This window comes from Pieris rapae, chromosome 11 (genome assembly GCF_905147795.1).
Source record: "Pieris rapae chromosome 11, ilPieRapa1.1, whole genome shotgun sequence".
In the NCBI taxonomy this organism is placed as follows: domain Eukaryota; kingdom Metazoa; phylum Arthropoda; class Insecta; order Lepidoptera; family Pieridae; genus Pieris; species Pieris rapae.
The window spans coordinates 7,056,948-7,075,780 of NC_059519.1; the positions used below are offsets into that span (position 1 = coordinate 7,056,948).

Genomic DNA, 18,833 nt, shown 5'->3' on the forward strand with positions numbered 1-18,833 from the left:
TTTAGTAGGAAGGGAGGGATAAATTCCCGTATGCTTTATTAAAGAATCTTTAAAAATGTTTCGAGCCCAACTAATAATGTTGCGCAGAGAGTAAAACACAGTATGAGCTCTATGCAATCATTCCCACGGATAACATAAATCTATAGTAAATTCCGAGCGTTGATAACATTATTATAAACAACCAAAGTAATTTTGGATGCGTGATTTAAATATAATTAACAAAATCTATATTAAATTAGACGCTCTGACAAATCATTCATTCATTTTAATATGCACAATAATATCCACCGGTTTCCCTTTCGCTACCTCCCTCGATTTAGACAATGATTCATCGCGAACTTTTACAAATCTCCTCACAAATTTTTTCTTCTCGTTTTTCCGCTTCGCTTTGGCTTCATTTTGGTCATGTTTATGCGGTTTCTTTTTTGTTTTCTTACTTTTCTTATGCTTGTTACGCCGCGGTCGAGATTTCCGTAATTCGGCTCTGTCTATTTCGTAATAGATGGGTTTGATTGTGGTTCCATAATGGCTCTGTGAAAAAACTTGTGTTTTATTTACATTCTCAACTCAATTTTTTTGATTTGATGTACATATATTTTTTAAACTGTCTTGAACAATGTATTAAGCCTGCGCGATAAAAATCCTATCAAGTGAAGAATTATTATTTATTTTCGAAAAACTAAAAAACGGTAAAGAAAAATTATTAATGAAGAAATCTGAGTTTAACAAGCCGTTTCAGCATTATTTATTATTTCACATTTTCATGTTTGTCAGAACGCAAGACATTTATTCAAAGTACCCAAACCTCGAAAATAACAAAGTATTAATGAATAAAAATATCAGTGCAACGTAAATTACCTTTACATCACTCTCAAAACTGGTGAATATGTTGTCCAAGGGTTCCAATGCGTGTGAACATTCAACCTATAACATAAAATTATATTTTAAACAGAATTAATAAATGTACCTACATCATTGCCGAGAGCCATTTTCCTTATGAGATAGACGAGACCCCTTACCGAAATGAAGGTTAGTGCACGTTTGGTCACGTGACTATTTTAAATATGATTCGTGTAGGCTGGTGACGCCTGCCGTAAAATATTTTCTTGGAATTAAGCGCGCATACACGAAAATGCAATGCTTTTGGTACAGGTACAACATATTAGACAAGCTTCGATTTACCGGTGGTCTATCGCTATCTATAGTTAAAGTAGAAGGTAGCATAATTTACTCTGGTTATGGCCTGATCTCAAGCCATTGCTAAGTGCTAACTATAAAGGGGATCTCGAAATATCCTCCTTTAAATTGCAAGTTATCGTAATTTTTTCATTGCAACAAACTGAATTTGTACCAATGACATTTAAGTAATTAATTAATTATTAGAATATTATGTACAACAACATTCTTATTTATAAAGTACTTATCAATGATTTTTAGTTAATTATACCTAATTACAATAATAATATTTTGTCATGTATACTTAAATTCAAATTGATTCAAGAGTGATAAAGACAAACTCTATATTTTTTTAATATTTATATATTCGGTTTAGGTTTCGAATGAAATATAATTCTTAAAAAACGAAGAATTAATAATAATTAAACTTTTAAACTGACTTTTTTTAACAATACCAAAAAAATATATATTACCTTGTTTTGAAATAGTTCAAACTCTAAAATGAATAGAAAGCAAAATATACATTCATAGAACATCACGTTTCAGCTAAATTATAACGAATGGACTTCACACACACTATTTCAATGTTTGTTTTCGAAACGCTATATTTATAAACAATGCCTCTAACATTTTCCAATTAAAAATAAGCTACCTTTATGAGGCACATGTAACACTGTTAGGATAAGATTATTTTCATAAATAACGTGTAATTAACATTTTCTCCTGTGGTGTGAACCAAAGACTTGACTTACAAGACTTTTTTTACCATATCTTTTACGTTAAGGAAATCTTTTCCATAATCTTTACGCCCGCGGCGGGTGCGACTGTTTGTGGCTCCCGCTGCACCGGCGGTCTTTGGAGAGGTGGTTGGGCTCCCTTCGAAGAGTGTCTCCGGTCCATCTCCACTGGCGATATAGGATCTGGTGGCCGCTTGGCGTTTACCGGCAATGTTCCTGAAGTTGTTAGATATATTTTCAGGTCAAATAATTACCAGTAGCTTTTGTAGCTTTTCATGTTTTGCATATCACAAAACACATATATAAATAAATAAATAAAATAAAAAATAAATTTTATTATAACATATGTTTAATTGCCATAGATATGGGACGAAATGTATAGTGATAGCAATACCGATTCCGACATTTCGTATACAATTTCGATGTAGTTCTGTCAATATCTTTAAGTTTAATTTTATAATCAAGATCAATTATTGTTCGATATATAGGTTTTGTGTATACAGTGCCTCAATTGCAGACACAACACGTCGATTTTTAATAGATTTGTATAATACTAAACGTATTCTATTCGAACGAGGTATATTCGTGCTTCCTTTTAGTTCTAAATACGGCTATGGAGAGTTGGTCAAGTTTGCCATACAAAAATATATAAATACCGTCTTTACTCTGACATTACTTTCCATTCCTTTACATTCTTCGTGCCTAAGAGTTGACATAAATAATGCTTAAGTGAACCTAGGACGTTCAAAAGTACTTTCTGGCAGACGTGTCCCGACAATAAAAAAATTATATAGAATTATATAGCTCACGCTTGTCATGTGAACACTTCCATACAAATTCCGTTGGTGATACGGTCACGTCTGCCTGCAAATAGTTTTTCTAGAAACCTAAAGTCTAAAATATTAGGCTGTGTTATTTTGTTTGGCAACATATTCTTTTTCCCGTGTTACCCGTACATGTAAGATACTATAAATACCATACTTTGTGGTTGTCAATACTGTGTTCGCCATTATTTACCTACTTATATAACTATTATACAAAACGCTTTAAATTGTGTAATTAGTAATTAAAAAGATTAAATGCAATATTGTGAAACCATTAATATTTATATTTGAATTATTATCATATTCCCTCCGTTCCAGGATTAAAATTGAAAATTGTTACTGTTTTAATATTACTTATTGCGTTATCCTTTTACAAAGGATCGCGGAACATTCCGATATTAAACCAAGTCACAATTTAATCTAATCTCTTTGTAATTCGTTAGGACAAAGGTATCTTATCACGAAAATACGTGGGTCTTCCACGTTCCAGAGAATACAAAATACTTTTGCTATCTACAGACCCTTTACGCCATCACTCATTCCCAAAATATGTGAGTGAGCGAAATACCTATATATATATATACATATATATTTGGTAGATAATTAATTAATTATTAACAGACTGTATACAGTGATGACTGTATACTGTGATATCGTTAGTTGTTTGACTATACTTCCATAGATAAACATTAAAGGGAAAATCCTGTTAATTATGTACTTCCTTGTGTGCTTATTATTTTTCCAAAATGCTATTAAATATCGACGTAAAAGTGATAGTATGGAAGGAAGGGAAAAACAATTGGCAGTAGCCGCGAATTAGCTCTTTTCCCTAGGAATCTGCCAAAACAGCGTATGTTGCGGGAAAGTGTATTAAAGAAAAAGCAGCCTATGCGTACATGTAAAATTCTGCTAATCACAATTAAATCTGTATCAGCTTTCACATGTGCGTCATCATATTTCTCATAATTATTTAATTCTAATTGTATAATAATTTAAATATGGCTATTAAACCTAATCTCCAATGTTCTGTTTATATAATTCTTATAATTGAACCCTCGTTTAAACTTAGTCCTTAGTGTCTTTTACATTTTTATAATTACAATTATTTATAATTAAGAAAATAAAAGCCCTTTTATTACTATAATTTCCGGAATGCCCAAAAGTGAAACGAGGTCAAAGGACCTACATAACAGTACCATCAGTTTTCTTTTATTTTGATCCTTCCCGGGTTCATTGACAGCTGGTTTAAAACCTACCTAATAATTATACACCTCTCTCTTTCCCTCTCAAAGAGAAACCTCATTACCGCTATTTGTGAAAGAGATAGACAAACCAAACGGTACATTTCATAGCGGAGCCCACAGTCAAGGACAGATGCACTCGGATTTCCATGCCAGTGGGAAAGAGAGGTTCGTATACAAAAGAACGAGATGATTATATTAAAGATGTTTAGAAGAAAAGTACTGTCACCGCGTGCTGACGTTGCTCACACGCCGTTCGATTTGAAATTTTGACAAAATAGTTTGATTTTTTATCAGAGCCGGTGCAATTTGTTTTTATCGTTTTCATAATTTAGTTTATGACTGACTGCCTCCGATGTAGGTTGTATTTTTATTGTGAAAGTTTTGGAAAAGTACCATAAGAATTTGTGAAATTATTCTGGATGATCACGGCATTATAAAAGTAAGTCATTACTTATTTATTTTTAAACATTTCTTTTATGCATTTTATATAATGATAATTAAATTTGCAATATTATTTTGATATCTTAAGGGAACACAAAAACTGCATTTAGAACAATTTGAATTATGTATTGGTTTTATAAGTATTTTTACTTAAGTTATAGCAAAAAAATGCATTAGCACTATTTTAAACCTATGGCAGTTACTTCCCACTTCAATGCAGAAGAATTCTTCAAATTTGTTAAACTGTAATTTAGTACGACAAGTTACTTCAACAGTAAATTACTTATTAAACAAAAGAATATCTTATTAATGAGATGAAAGCCGATCTCTTACTAAGCCCTTAGCGCTAAGCACTAAAAAGATCTGTTTGTCGTAAAGTCTGTATGTATTGTGTCTGTATGTATGAAAGACGGCAGAGGCTGTTTATATATTTAATTCCTGAACAATCACCATTTTGTGTTTAACAACTCTCGTCCAACTCAGGAGCTCTGGATAATACCTACGTCATGTACTAAGCCAGAGGCTGACTAAATCTAAACTCAAAATTCTACGAATCACTCTTAAAGACACGTACGAGAGGTGAAATAGATTGCAATTCGTTGTTATTCAAATATATTATATCCTACTATATGAGTAATATACGAGTATAATTTTAAATAAATCTGAATTAAGGCGCGTTTATTCGAATATTAATTATTAAACGATTTTAACCATCACAAACGTAAGGAACGGCTTAGTAATTTCCAACTGAAAATAAATGTTGTTCTTGTTTAAGTTCTTCGATAAAACTTATTGTTATTTTATTTTGTTTATAAGGCTTGCTCTAAATCACTGACACGAACGTGATTCTGTTTGAATTGTACTTCCTTAAACAATAAGTCTTATAATGCAATATTGCATTTATTTATATTACATGAAGCATTCTACGTATTAACTTTAGTTAATAATAACGGATTGTCTACGTCACCACGTCTTTTCAATATTGAAAAAAGCAAAAACATATAAAATACATTTTTAGATAAATTTTACATCTTCGCCATTTAGGACCGACAAAAATATAAACACAATTTTTCCAATAAATATAAAATATAAATTCAATTTCCATAAAAGTGGCTATAAACTGGAAAAATTTGTATTTTACTTTATAGAGGCTATATATATTTATGTCTGTCAAGTAGATTTTATTGATAAAATAAAACATTAATTATAAGTTTTAAATTGTTTTAATAAATTTAGTCCCTTAGATAAGAGATTTTTCGGGATTCGCTACTTAATTATATGCTTTAATATTCGAGTATCTGCAATTATTTATAGATAGTAACAAGTTTTCTAGACTGACGTCTCTATTGAAACGTAATTCATTCATTTATTCATTCGTAATTCATGTAGGGTACGCAGGTGTACCCATTACATAAGCCTCTTAGCCCGAAATATCGCGGTACCACTTTACATGTACTGAGGTACAGCAGTGATGAAAAAGCAACCTCCTAAATAGAGTTGAATGAATTGTCCAACATGAACCACTAAAACAAAGCTGTCATAAACCTTCATTGTTCTTAGTACTATTCTTAAGGCTACTATAATATGAATTTAAAAAAACAAAAGACCGACGCAAATCAACTTTTAATTTTTACAGAACATTTATTTTTAATCATTGGGTTTCAAGGATTTCTACTTTTGAATCAAATAATACCAATGTGTTTTTTACATAAAATTTTTGTTTCGAACATTTAAATTAAAGACTGACTTTTAAATTTCGCTCGTCGAATATCTTACAAGTGTATTTATTGAAGTAGATTTTATCACTGCATAATTAATCTGACATTTCGTGTCTACTTGAACATCAGTGGGCAACCGAAATTAGATTTTGATAAAGACAATCCTTAATCCTTTTCTTAAATTAAAGTACTAATCAAGCATGTTACATTTAAAACATTGTTTAAAGTAAATGAAAATATTAGACTAAATCATAATCATGCAGGTACACTTGTCGAATCAATGGCGACGAATTAATGACTTTATCGTACTTAATATATACCACTCGTAATTAAATTAAACACATAGCATAATTTGTTTGTTGGTTTGGTTGGGATGGGTAGAAAACTTATGGAGTAATTTGAATTCTTTCACCATTCGATTCCTAGATTATGCTTGAATATACTTACTATGAAACATTTTTATCTGTCTTTGTATGATACTTCAATAATGCAAGCCAATGTATGAATAAAATATACTAGTATAATAAATACAACAAGGCCAAATAAATATGCATATGCATCGTAAAATTATTTCGGCGGGACATTATTTAATAATGTACTGTGAGTATCAGATTAAATATAAAGTGTATCGGATATTATATCGGCATCAGACGCGTGTATTTCCAAATTCCATCTAAATTCAAAATATGTTTGGACAATCTGCAAAACGTTTATATTAAATTGAAATCACCGGTTAATCCGATAAAGTTTGAATTATTTCCCAAAAAAGGCGTCCACAGTTACAAAGATAGGGTCTTTGACCGTATGACGTTACAGAGGACCGCTACTCGCTAGTGCGTGTTAATGATTAGAATAACAAATAGTTCATATTAATCATATTTCTTGTCAGTTTCTGTTTTCTATAAAACAGTTTATAAAAAAAAACTTGATTGAAAAAGATTAGTCACTCGGGATTCGAACCTCACGATTAGCCAAATTACTAGATCAATGTGGTAGTTCAAAACATTGTCAAAGCTTAGATTAGGTCTTTCTATAAAATTGTCTTTTATTCATACCGTCCCATTATTCGATTTCTTTAATCTTCAAGTTCAATTTCGAAATACGACTTTATTTTAACAATTTCACTTGATTTTATTACGGTTTAGTAAACACATTTCTCATCAACTTCTACCAACGATAACAACATCGTAACAACAAAACGTCTAATAAAGACGAAGAAACAAAGACAATTTCTGCGATTACCGTGTTTAAATACCATACAGTGAAATTGGGTAACGGCAAAACTCTCACACAACTTATATGGAACATACCTACTAACAATCGAAAATCACTGGAAATGTATTCGACATGAGTAATATCTAAATACATAGTTATTTATAGTTTATTCTACATAATTTGAATTATCTTTATTATTACTTTGTAGGTCAATACTGTATTCTTGATTGTATCAAGAAATCATAAAAATATATTATAAGGATATGTATTATTCTTAACCTAAATAGTTGTAATAATTATAAAAAAATATGAATTTTTATAAATAATTTAAAAGTTTGGTAGAGTTGTACGTTTTATGCCGGCAGCATTTCCTAGATACATGTATATGTACCTAATAGATTAGCGTTTATATGAGTTAAATAAGTTTTCATTAAATATTAAAAACAGAATATCTTAGAAATATAATAAAATATTTAATATAGCATGATGTTCCTCGGCCGTATCTGTTAATATGCGATAAATTCAAAAAAACTGAACGGTTTTTAACAATATAATATTCTTAAGGGGCACAATTCATGCGGATAGGGACACAAAAATTATTTTATTCTTTCTGGCTTTTCTAGCTTTAACTTTTGAGTATGACAAATAAAAGATAAAGGTAGTGTAGAATTGCAGATCCAATAATGCTATAAAAAGCTCATGGAAGGATAAAACATACGATCATGTTAAAAAACATGTATTTCAAGTTATGCATTGAAATCAATAACATTAAAAAAATATATATATATTGAGATTGAAGTTTTAGTTGAAGAATTATTCATGTTAACTTTACAGAAAAAACGTAGCTTGCAACAAGCTCCATACAATTTACAGATTTTGAAACGTGGCCTGACTCTATTGGTTAAAAAGGACTGGCGGAAACTAGTACTCATCGTAACGTTACATTTCGCTTTTAATATTGAATAGCGAACCTGTTCTATGTACGCACTCTGTGGAACGAGAGTTTTTCTAATCTTTTATTCATATACTTTTCTTAAAACACTAAATTCCTATGACAAATATGGAAATCTATATTATAAGTGTTTTTTTTTTGTATATATAGGGTAAAAAGTTTTTATATTTGCTAGGCGTTTCTGTTGTCTAATAATATTAAACTTCTTCCCTATAAAATAAATTATTAATCGAACACATAATTTGGAGTGACGGTACATCGAGTCATCAATAAAAAGATCTTATAATATAAAAAAAACTGTAATACATATTTTGGTTTTGTATAATACATTTTCTTCTGTTAAACAAAAGCAATAACAGTTATAATCGTAGTATCTGACCTCCTTAAAATATTCATTATGTATAAATTCACTATTATCTTCTTAAATTATAAAATAAACTATGTAACATCAGAGTTAGCATGAATAATAACTTTGTAATGAAATCAAATAAGATGCATAACATTAACATAGTCATAATAGGAGCACATGATTTAAATTACATGTAGGTATATTTGTAGTTTATTAATATCACTCAATAGTATTAAGCATAGTAATATAGGTTTCACAGACAGGGTTCAAACATATGAAAATATCAAGAATGTGCATATACTATGGGCGTATACATATGTATATTGTATACTCTTGCAAGCCTGCCTTGAAAAAAGTTCCAGTTCCAACTTTTATTTATAAAATTCATTGATTTCAGATACAAACATGGCGCGTCTTAGCATTATACTAGTATTATGTCAATTAATGACGTTACCAATTTTGGGAGGACGCTCAGAGGAGGACAATCCTCTTTTAGGTCTTGCGGCCTCTTTCCTTCAGAACATGGGAAATGGAGGGGGGAATAATATGGATGGATTAGCCGCTATTGGTAATATTATGGGGACGCTCATGCAAGGTGATAATGCTAAGAACTTGGGATCAATGTTTGGGCAGGACGGAGGAAATGCCGGTGACGTTATATCAGGTATTAATTTCTTATTGATTTCCTTCTCCTTATCTTTAATGAGACTTGGTATACACCCTGGGCATATACATGCAGACAATATTATAGTGTACAAACGTGTGCCCAATAGCAGATGTTTAGCTTCATAGTACTCTCTATTGCTAAAATTATAGCTCGGCACGGGTGTATGACATGACCATAGCCAGGTCAGACACAGGACCGAAAGCCTAACACATGAGGCATGGGAGCGAACAAACCTTCTAATTTGGAGCTATAACTGAATTTTGAAATAGTCTTAAAATATTTTAATATTTTCGGCTCCAGCGGGGTTTTCAACCTTATTATCAGCAGAAACTTACCAAACCATAAACAATGTCTTATTACTAAAGTCAGCCTAATTTAATACATACAAAATTTATGTAACAAAACAGCTAAAATTCGTTTCTTAGGCGTTATGAAAACCTTGTTTTTTTTGTGAATATGAATTTTTAAGTGACTGATAATTGTAAATTTTGTTAAAGAATATATAAACAGTTAAGAACTATTAAAATCGGATTTTGTATTGGTAATCGATTTATCTATGTATTCATGATGATAAGAATTATTTATCTTCATTTTTTTAATTCTGTGTTCCGATTAAGATAACTAATTAGAGTTGTTAAGAAAAATGTATAGTAACGGAGTGAATTACATCAATATTTATTTAGAATTTAACAAATCATCCATGACAAAATCGTGTCGCGGATCAGTCGCAAAAAACAAATAACTGACGGAGAAATTTTTTATGATGAATCGATAACATTTTTTATTTAATTTCTTACGTCTAAAAATTGTTGTTATTATTTTAGCTTAATTCTACCATAGGACCATACAACCAGTAGATTATTTCACCTAAAGCAGTAAACTACCAGAAAGTAGACATTAAATAAAGATTTTTTAACAAATATCCCATTTCAATATGTAATAACTAAAAATTTTAAAATAGTGATTAAATTTTTCAGTAAGCATAAACTTATTTTTAACTAATGACACCAAATGCTTGACGACAAACTCGACCACATTCTTCTAAGAGCATTTTTACGCTTGTCGTAACTTACCATACCCTCACTTTATTGGTAATAAAACGGCATTCAGAACAATCAAAGAAAATTAATCTTTTTTATAGGTTTAGGCAGTCTGTTTGCTGGACAAGATGGTAAAATAGATCCTGCTATGATTGGGTCTATGGTTTCAATGTTCGCTCAACAAATGGCGCCAGAACCAAAAAGAGAAAAGCGGGAGGCCGAGGACTTCAATATGGAGAGTATTATGGGACTGGCTTCTGGATTCTTAGGAAATCAGAACACTGCATCATTCCTTCCTTTGATTATGAACACTTTGAGTTCCCTTTCTGATAACGAAGCGCAAAAACGCTCCGACGGACATAAAGATCACGCGACGTTTTTGCCGCCATTTTTGGAGAAAGCGCATTTATACTGGGATATCTTTATTAACTCTGAACTTGGTAAGACTTTATGGGAGAAGTCAGGTTTTAAACGAGCTATGAAATCGTTTATTGGACCAGATGGAAACGTAAGCTTTGATTTGATGATGAAGAACTTTGAGAATCATTCATTCAGACGACACTGGATCAAGGCAGTGGCTAAATATTTAACAGATATGGTTGTACATGTTGCTAAGCCAGAAGTTTATCAGAGGTAAGTTATTTTGTTTTAATATAAAAACCTGTTCTACCAATGTTACTGAACCAACAAATATTTCTCTTTGGTTTGGTTGGTTTGTCATCAGAAAACCAAAGTAGTATGCTTACGCCAAACCTTGCTTAACTGCGGCTATTATTTATGGCTCAATAAAACAGCAAAAATTTCTTGGTAGGGCACAGCAAAGAGATATTGTTCTCTATAGTCTCTACGTCGGATCTATAAATTTATCCAATATAACGTTTCAGATATCTCATATCTGGGCAGTTCCTTATAAATAGTTTCCTCGAGACTCAAGGCATACCTAAAAATGTTCATTTGAACATGCAACGGTCCCAGGAATCCATCACAGCGCTCATCAACTATGTGCTTCACAAATATTTGGATATGGATACTGATGTCTTGGGATATGTGAAGCCAGCGATAGAATACATTAAGGTAAGTGACAAAACACACTAACAGATATCTGTATCATATCATAATAGTAATTTTATATCACCTACAGTCAAAATAGTTTAAGACGACATCGTTTAAAACAACATACCGGTTATATTGACCAAAATCAAAGGTCCCGGCTGAATACAATGTATTAGGTACTTAGTAACAACGTCATCGGCTGTTACGACTATCGGTTTTTACTACCGCATAAGTCTCTTCGACGTCGTTATAACAGATTTTGACCGCATTTAATATTTTTCTCGCTTTTACAGCAAACGCTAAAATTAGCACAGTCAACATCTCAAAGCCTGGCTTCTCGAAGCGACTACCACAAACTAGCTGACCGAATAACAGATACACTCAACTTGGAAGTAATTGAGCCGGTTCTACGCGTTTACCGCGCTTACAAACACGCGGTGGCGGCGCCGCACTGTCAGGAACATCTACTGTGCCTCGTCAACAGACATACCGATCAAGATAAATTAGGTTAGTATTTATACGTCAACCATCTAGGGGAATATAATTCAACAATAGAAGCTGCATTCTTGTTTAAATTGTATTATTTAAACTTTTCGAATTTCAAACTATATTTAGGGTGACCAATAAATGTTTTATATACTTTTTACATAATCAAACTGCTAAAGCGAATTAATTAATTAAGCGAGTAAATTAATGATATGAACACATCCAGCCAAAGTTCAAGGAAGAATGGTTGGTTTACCTCTTTGGTTCTGTGCCTATTTATTTATTTATTTAATAATAAGTAATCAACAGCTGCTTAACACATATTACACACAAAACACAAATACAATACACAAAGCCAAAACAGATTACACAGATTAAATAAAAACAGTAAACAAGCATTAAAAGACAAAGTGTCATTTAAAAGAAAAACAAAAGAATAAAATTAAAAATTGCAAAATTAGAAAAAGCTACAAATAATACTAAGAATTTATTAATATAATAAAAAAGTACTACTTAAAAAAATCGGAGTCTTCCCGCTTCTCCAGGCACTTCTTCACATCTCTCTTATTGGGGTAGAAGATATCAATGTCTTGAAAATGGTTGTCATAATTCGACAAAACCCTAAACATTGGAGAATTACGCAGGTAATTCGACTTCGTACGAGGCACACTGAACAATTTTGAGTATCTTGTCGCATACACAGGAGGAATTTTAAATGTAATTAATGATAGCAAATAGGGGCTGTCTATCCGCCCATTAAGAATAGCATGTAAAAAGAACAAGTCTTGCTGACTCCGTCGATATTCTAGCGAGTCTAAATTAAAATATGAGCAAGAATCAGTATAACCATCAAAACCCCTATACCCCTTGTAACAAAGAAATTTGACAAACTATGCCATTTACTTTAAACTATCGAATATATCGACATATTTAATTAACATGCAGTACCAACGCGTCGCTACTCTAGACGGTCTATGTGTAGTAGTGCTTATACAGACTGTATTGAATTTTCTATTTAAAGGAAATAAGTGTGAATTAAATTAAGTCATCATTTTCTGGAATATAATCGCAATATGTCATTTTCATTATGCTATATTTAGTTTCTCTCTATCTCTTCCAAACTATAACCGCTTTTGAAAGTGATGATAAAATATATGGCGGTGGCGGAACGTCGTGAAGCGCATCACATCTGCGCCTTCTACCACATAGAGATCACGACCGCTCTGTCAAAAGGTTACCGAATAAGAAGAAGAATAAAATATATGATGAACATTACAGTAACTTCTAAACTTTTCTCAAGTAAAACAATTTTAAATATTAAATGGTTCATATAGATTAGTGTAAGTTATCATTTCTCTCGGGCGTCCCTAGACTCACACATTTTTTTACAGTCCAGACTTATTTTACTATAAACCTAATTTGAAAAATTTCGACAATCAGGGACTATCTGATTTAAACTATGAATTCACAGGTCTTCCAGGTTTTAAGGCGGGTCTGACGAAATTAAGCAGTGTAGCAGCATCAGCGGCCCTCAGCTTCCAAAGCGGAAAGGGTTTCTGGGACCTCTATAATGCCATACAGAGTGACGTTAACTGTGAGGTAAGACATTTTCGGAGTTGGAATACAAGACTCATACATTGTATTTTTTTAAATAATTAGCAATGTTATTAGATATAAGCAGTCTGACAAGAACTTGTTACATACTTACTTACTTACAATACCTTGGTGCAAAGCTCCTTCGAACATTTTAGTGGGAGTTTAGGTTTATATGCTTTAGGATTTTATTTTATACTTAATTTTTACTAATTATGACAAATTTTCTCAAAATAATACGTAACAAATAACAATGCTCAAGTGTGACTACTAAATAAAATAAATCAGTGTCGCTACACTTTTTTTACGTCTGGGCTTCAGATTTTTGTATCTGTTTCATTGAATAGTCAAGTAGGTAATTAGTAGTAGTAGCCTCGATGTTTTCCTTCACCGTTCGAGCTAATGTTTAATGCGCCTATCGAAAGAAAGTCCATAGTGCAGAGCCGGGAATCGGACCTACGACCTGTATGACAAGTTGTTTGTAAACTATGGTTGTTGTCAAACCAAAACTCTTTCCCCATTAAGAGCATAATAGTAGTAGGTATTATAAATAACATCATACATATGTATTCTACTTTAAAACAACTCAAGGATATTTGCATAACAAAAAAATGTGGCTACAAAACTTGTATATTTATACAATTCTAGTGGTATTAAAGACAGGTTTTTTTTTTAAAGCAGTTGTGCATAGTTCAAAATTTTGTTTATCAATGTCATCCGCTTTCCATTTTAAATATCACCTTGAAACAATTATTCAGTAAAACCTTTTTCACACTGATTGAAAGTAGATATCATACTGTCGCATAAGCTTGCAATAATAATTTAGGTCTAAAATTCAGCTACTACGCAAATCTAAACGCGATTTGTTCCTTGTTGCAGGCGTAAATATAACATTTATTATTAATAAAAATACCTTATCGTCGTAATAAACTCCGCTTAGCTTTGTATGGACTCCTTGCCAAAATACATAAACAGTTAAGTGGTAACTGTTTAAGTAACTCTGGACACACCCGGGGCTGCTTTAGTGTCCACTTATATCTTTCTCTTCCGGCATTTAATGGACAATTAGGATTATATCCTACCCTTGTCTCTTACTTTAGAAATGGATCACAAGGACAAAAACATTAAATGGCATTCCAGCAGCGTATAATATCGCTGAAATGGGATAAGGACAGTCTGCAATAGCTAAACTTATCAATACAATCATACTCAGATTTCAGATAAAAAGACTAAAAAGCAATATAATCCATATTGCTTTTTAGTCGTTTTGCGAAGATTAGTTATAATCGCTTGGCTTTAGTTTTCTGTTTCTATTTCCTTTATAGACCAGGATCGATAATTTTTTAAACCAAACAAATAATAGTACGATGAAAACCATTGGAGGAGAATATCGAAAATTTACCCGTCAAAATATTAGCTTTATTCCTTACGTATTCTTTACATAGAAAATTCCACATACGGGAAGAGAGAGATCGACCTGTGGTACCAAAGCTTAAATATTTTGAATTCACTAACGTGTCATTTAATAGAATCATTGGAGTGCTACAAGGTCGTAATTATAAACACATGTTAAACACCGTATTTTCATAACAGGTCTCCAAAGGATAATGAGTTTGTGGGTGTCCAGTAATTTTAATGGAAATTTCATATTAATTTCTCACTGTCCTGGATTATTTCAGTAATAGCGTGTGGTCAATGCTTTCGATAAATCTATACTAAATAAATATAAGTAGGTAAAGTTTGCCGTGTAGTGGTTAATCTCCATCTTAAGATTTTAAAAATTATATTACCTTTATAAAAAATGGCAATATAGTAAAGCGAAAACTAAAAAGAAGTTTTTGTGGTATCCGGATATAAGATGGTCCAAGGAAACCATTTCTTACACGCTGCGTTAACGATGAGAGATATGTACCTATATGATTGAGTACTAGAGAAGCGAGCGGGTATAAATAAGTCCTCCGCAGTGAATAGACAGGCAGTCTATCTGTCCGTCTATTCGCGATAAACTTAAAAACCAACTGCACGGAATTCATTTCAACAATATCAAGAATGTTCAGATAATTTTTTTATGGTTTACCGAGGTTCAAGGTTAAGGAAAAATATATTTTCAATACGAACCAATTCTTTTTGAGATTGCGCGTTCGGTAATCCGGCATTAGATCCTTTAGGGCCTGCCCAAGGGGCGACGCTTTCCCCCTGAGGCGCCTGACACATCATTCAGAGAATTGGTTTTTAAGATTTTTTATGTAACAAATTTTTAGTATGCACACGAGCCACGTGTTATACGTATTTGGCCCCTAAGTTTTGTCGCTGGCACATTATTTTTAAATTTCGACCATGATTTTATAAAAAAAATATTGCATTCTATTTTTGAATTCTTGACTATTGTTTTAAAACAAAAAACAATCATTTTCCGTAATTTCTCAATATGGAGTGGACACTGAAAGAAAACCGTAGCGCTGTTATTGCGTTTCACTAACGCTGTGGCCACTCGCCGAGTACCTACCATTTTCAAGTTGCTCTAAAATATGAATATAACGCTTAGATTTGTGTACCATGAATGATAGGTACAATTAAATCTCCGGTGTTGAGGACAAGAAAAGAACTAGCCGGCCACGATCGGCTTGTCAAAGAATTATAAATTTTTTGGCAGGTCTTAGAGGAAGGTCTGTGATAAACCCCATAAAATTTTTGAGTCAGAAGTCATTTAAAAAAAATCAGTCACTAAAATCGACATGAATATGGTGCGTGCTGCGATAGACGACTTGCCACGGCGTTTAAAGGCCTTTATTAAAAATAAGGGAGGTCATTTCGAAAAAAAATATTATTCCTTAATTAATGTACTATACATTGATATATCACTCATTAAAAACTGGTTCTTTTGTTGTTATCATTATTTCCATTTATGACAGAACTTCGGGACCGATTACATTTATACATGTATAAATTTTTTACTAGCAATTTTTTTATTAAAGCAATATTTAACATTATTACAGGCGAAATACCCAGCCGACTGTTCAGCATTCCACGAGCACGAATTGAAAGTAACCACCGAAGTTTACCACAGCGAATTATAAATAATAATGTAATACATAATTTGTATAGATTTTTTACTGACAGTACTTAATTTCCGAGATTCCTATTTTTATTTATGGCAATTAATTGATTGATTACTTTAAAATTATATAAGTTAAACATAAATTATGATATTTAAGTTATTTAGTTTAGATGTTTACGAATTTATTGACTTATGTAAATGACGTAAAATGCTGGATTTGGTGCTAAAATGTATAAAAATTGCATTTATCATATGTTTAGTTTTTTGTTGTAAATATTATTGCTGTATGAAATAAAACTAAATTCTTAATAAAATTTATTATTAAGTAAATCTAAATAATATCAATAATGTGCGACTAGATTTATTGCATTAGCATTAGAGTAATATCTTTACATAGTATGTTATTATATTTATCTAAGCTTTTTTCATAAACCTCAATGATTAAAGTATAACTATATAATAATAAATTAACTAAAAGCTATATAATAATAAATGCGACTATATAGATTCCTATATACCATATTTCATGGACGGATTTGAGATTTCTTGATTTCTACAAAATATAATTTTTGTGGTACAATATTAAGACAGCTAAGAAACACTTAAAATATCTTTTATATTCTATACAAAATAAATAATACTTTTTTGAGAATTGTTCGCAAGCCTCCTTGGCAAGTATCACTAAAAATCAGATGAGCCTTCTGCCCATTTGCTCTGTTCCATAAAAAAATATCTAACATTACTTTGTAAGTTAAGACCTTAAATATTGACTTCATTGTAAATAACGGTGATTAAATTAAATTATTGGAATGAATATAGTAATTTAATATTAAGAGGAAGCAGTGTTGAAAGCATCTCCACCAATTATTTTTTTACAGGTATATTTTTACATACCCACTCCATACCCTCCTGCAAACAATTTCACTATTTCAATTCAGACAATAAATATATGTATCAAAATTTTGACTTTTATTACTAACTTTTAAAATAAAGTAGTTAATTTAGTAGTTTAAGTTTTTAGAAAACAGAATTTTTACTCAATTTTTTATTCCCCTTCACAATAATATTTTGTTAATTAATAATTTACTTTTTCATACCTTCACTCCAGTGCCATCTATGGCCACACAGGCCTGTATCTGCCAGGTACGATCCCTAATGAGATGTAAACCCAGATGCTGTGCTACTTCACTGGCTGGAAGTGCTGGAATTATATTTATTTGAATACTGTCCTTATTGTATATCTAATAAATAATTATTATTGTAAAAAAAATTTAGAAATCTAATGGAAAGCTGAATTTACTATACATTAGTCAAAAAAGTTAAAACTTATTACCTCCATACCTAAATGGTTCCACTAGGGCCAAAGCCTTGTTTTGATTCCCAGAAAAAAATATTTTTAGGATCAAAAAGGCTGACCAAATAAATAAATAAAACAAAAACTGTAGGTACAATAAAAAAATATAATAATGTATATATACTATTATACAAACACTAACCTGTAGCTAAATCCTGTTTATTAGCATATACAAGAAGAGGCACTCCTCGAAGCTTTTCATCTTGTAATAACTCTGCTAACTCAAAGCTTGTTTCTTGAAGCCTTTCATGATCAGAACAGTCCACAACATAGATCTGAAATGCAATATTTAATGATATGATACTATTCTCAAAACACTAATATTAATAGAATAAAGTAAACAATTCCTTTAGCCATCAGCTTCTATAATTTATAACTGCAGGATAAGTAATGAACTTACCAAAACATCTGTATTTTCAAAGTAATTTCTCCAATATGGCCTAATTTTCTTTTGTCCACCAATATCCCATACATTTAGCTTAAAGCCACTAGATAAGACAGATTTTATGTTAAATCCTGCAGTGGGAGTCACCTGAGTCACATCTTCTGACGCCAACTGTTTTAGAGTCGTTGTTTTTCCGGCGTTATCTAATCCTAACAACAAAAGCCGCAGTTCTCGCTCCGAATTAGAACGTAATTTCTTCAGGATACTTAAAAGTCCCTTGAAAATAAATAGAGTACATTTATATGGACTAATATATTTATCAAATATATGCGAATAATACTCACCATAGTTGTATAAGTACTGTAAATATTCGTTTTAGTTTTAATTCTTTATATTAAAAACTGTACGGAATAAACTGTTCTCTGCGACAGATTTTAAACATTGTTATTTGTTGATGCGACATGGTTTCTATGGCAACTAAAACTGCACAGAGTCGCATGAGGATTCAAATCACTACAGAGTTTTAACTACACCATAGATA

At 31.6% G+C, this 18,833-nt stretch overlaps 3 protein-coding genes across 4 annotated transcripts; 1 reads left to right on the forward strand and 2 right to left on the reverse strand.

Annotated features, from left to right (window-relative positions):
* Positions 1–33: 33 nt before the first annotated feature.
* Positions 34–1,751, reverse strand: LOC123689553. The gene is made up of 3 exons (XM_045630126.1): positions 1,650–1,751; positions 859–924; positions 34–531 (listed from the first exon to the last, which is right to left on the reverse strand). The coding sequence occupies exons 1-3, from the start codon at positions 1,710–1,712 to the stop codon at positions 253–255; spliced, it is 408 nt and encodes a 135-aa protein (XP_045486082.1). The 5' UTR covers positions 1,713–1,751; the 3' UTR covers positions 34–252.
* Positions 1,752–4,210: 2,459 nt separating this feature from the next.
* Positions 4,211–17,265, forward strand: LOC110994052. Its single transcript, XM_022260536.2, has 7 exons — positions 4,211–4,420; positions 9,054–9,320; positions 10,465–10,996; positions 11,248–11,437; positions 11,710–11,923; positions 13,374–13,501; positions 16,492–17,265. The coding sequence occupies exons 2-7, from the start codon at positions 9,062–9,064 to the stop codon at positions 16,570–16,572; spliced, it is 1,404 nt and encodes a 467-aa protein (XP_022116228.1). The 5' UTR covers positions 4,211–4,420; positions 9,054–9,061; the 3' UTR covers positions 16,573–17,265.
* On the reverse strand, positions 17,209–18,784 carry LOC110994053 (ADP-ribosylation factor-like protein 3). Of its 2 annotated transcripts, none has more exons than XM_022260539.2 (5): positions 18,637–18,784; positions 18,308–18,568; positions 18,050–18,182; positions 17,651–17,745; positions 17,209–17,462 (listed from the first exon to the last, which is right to left on the reverse strand). In XM_022260539.2, exons 1-5 carry the CDS (start codon positions 18,637–18,639, stop codon positions 17,418–17,420), a joined length of 537 nt encoding a protein of 178 aa, XP_022116231.1. In that variant the 5' UTR covers positions 18,640–18,784; the 3' UTR covers positions 17,209–17,417. The 2 variants fall into 2 exon arrangements, with proteins under 2 accessions (XP_022116231.1, XP_022116229.1); XM_022260537.2 differs by having other exon boundaries at positions 17,651–17,754.
* Positions 18,785–18,833: the final 49 nt, after the last annotated feature.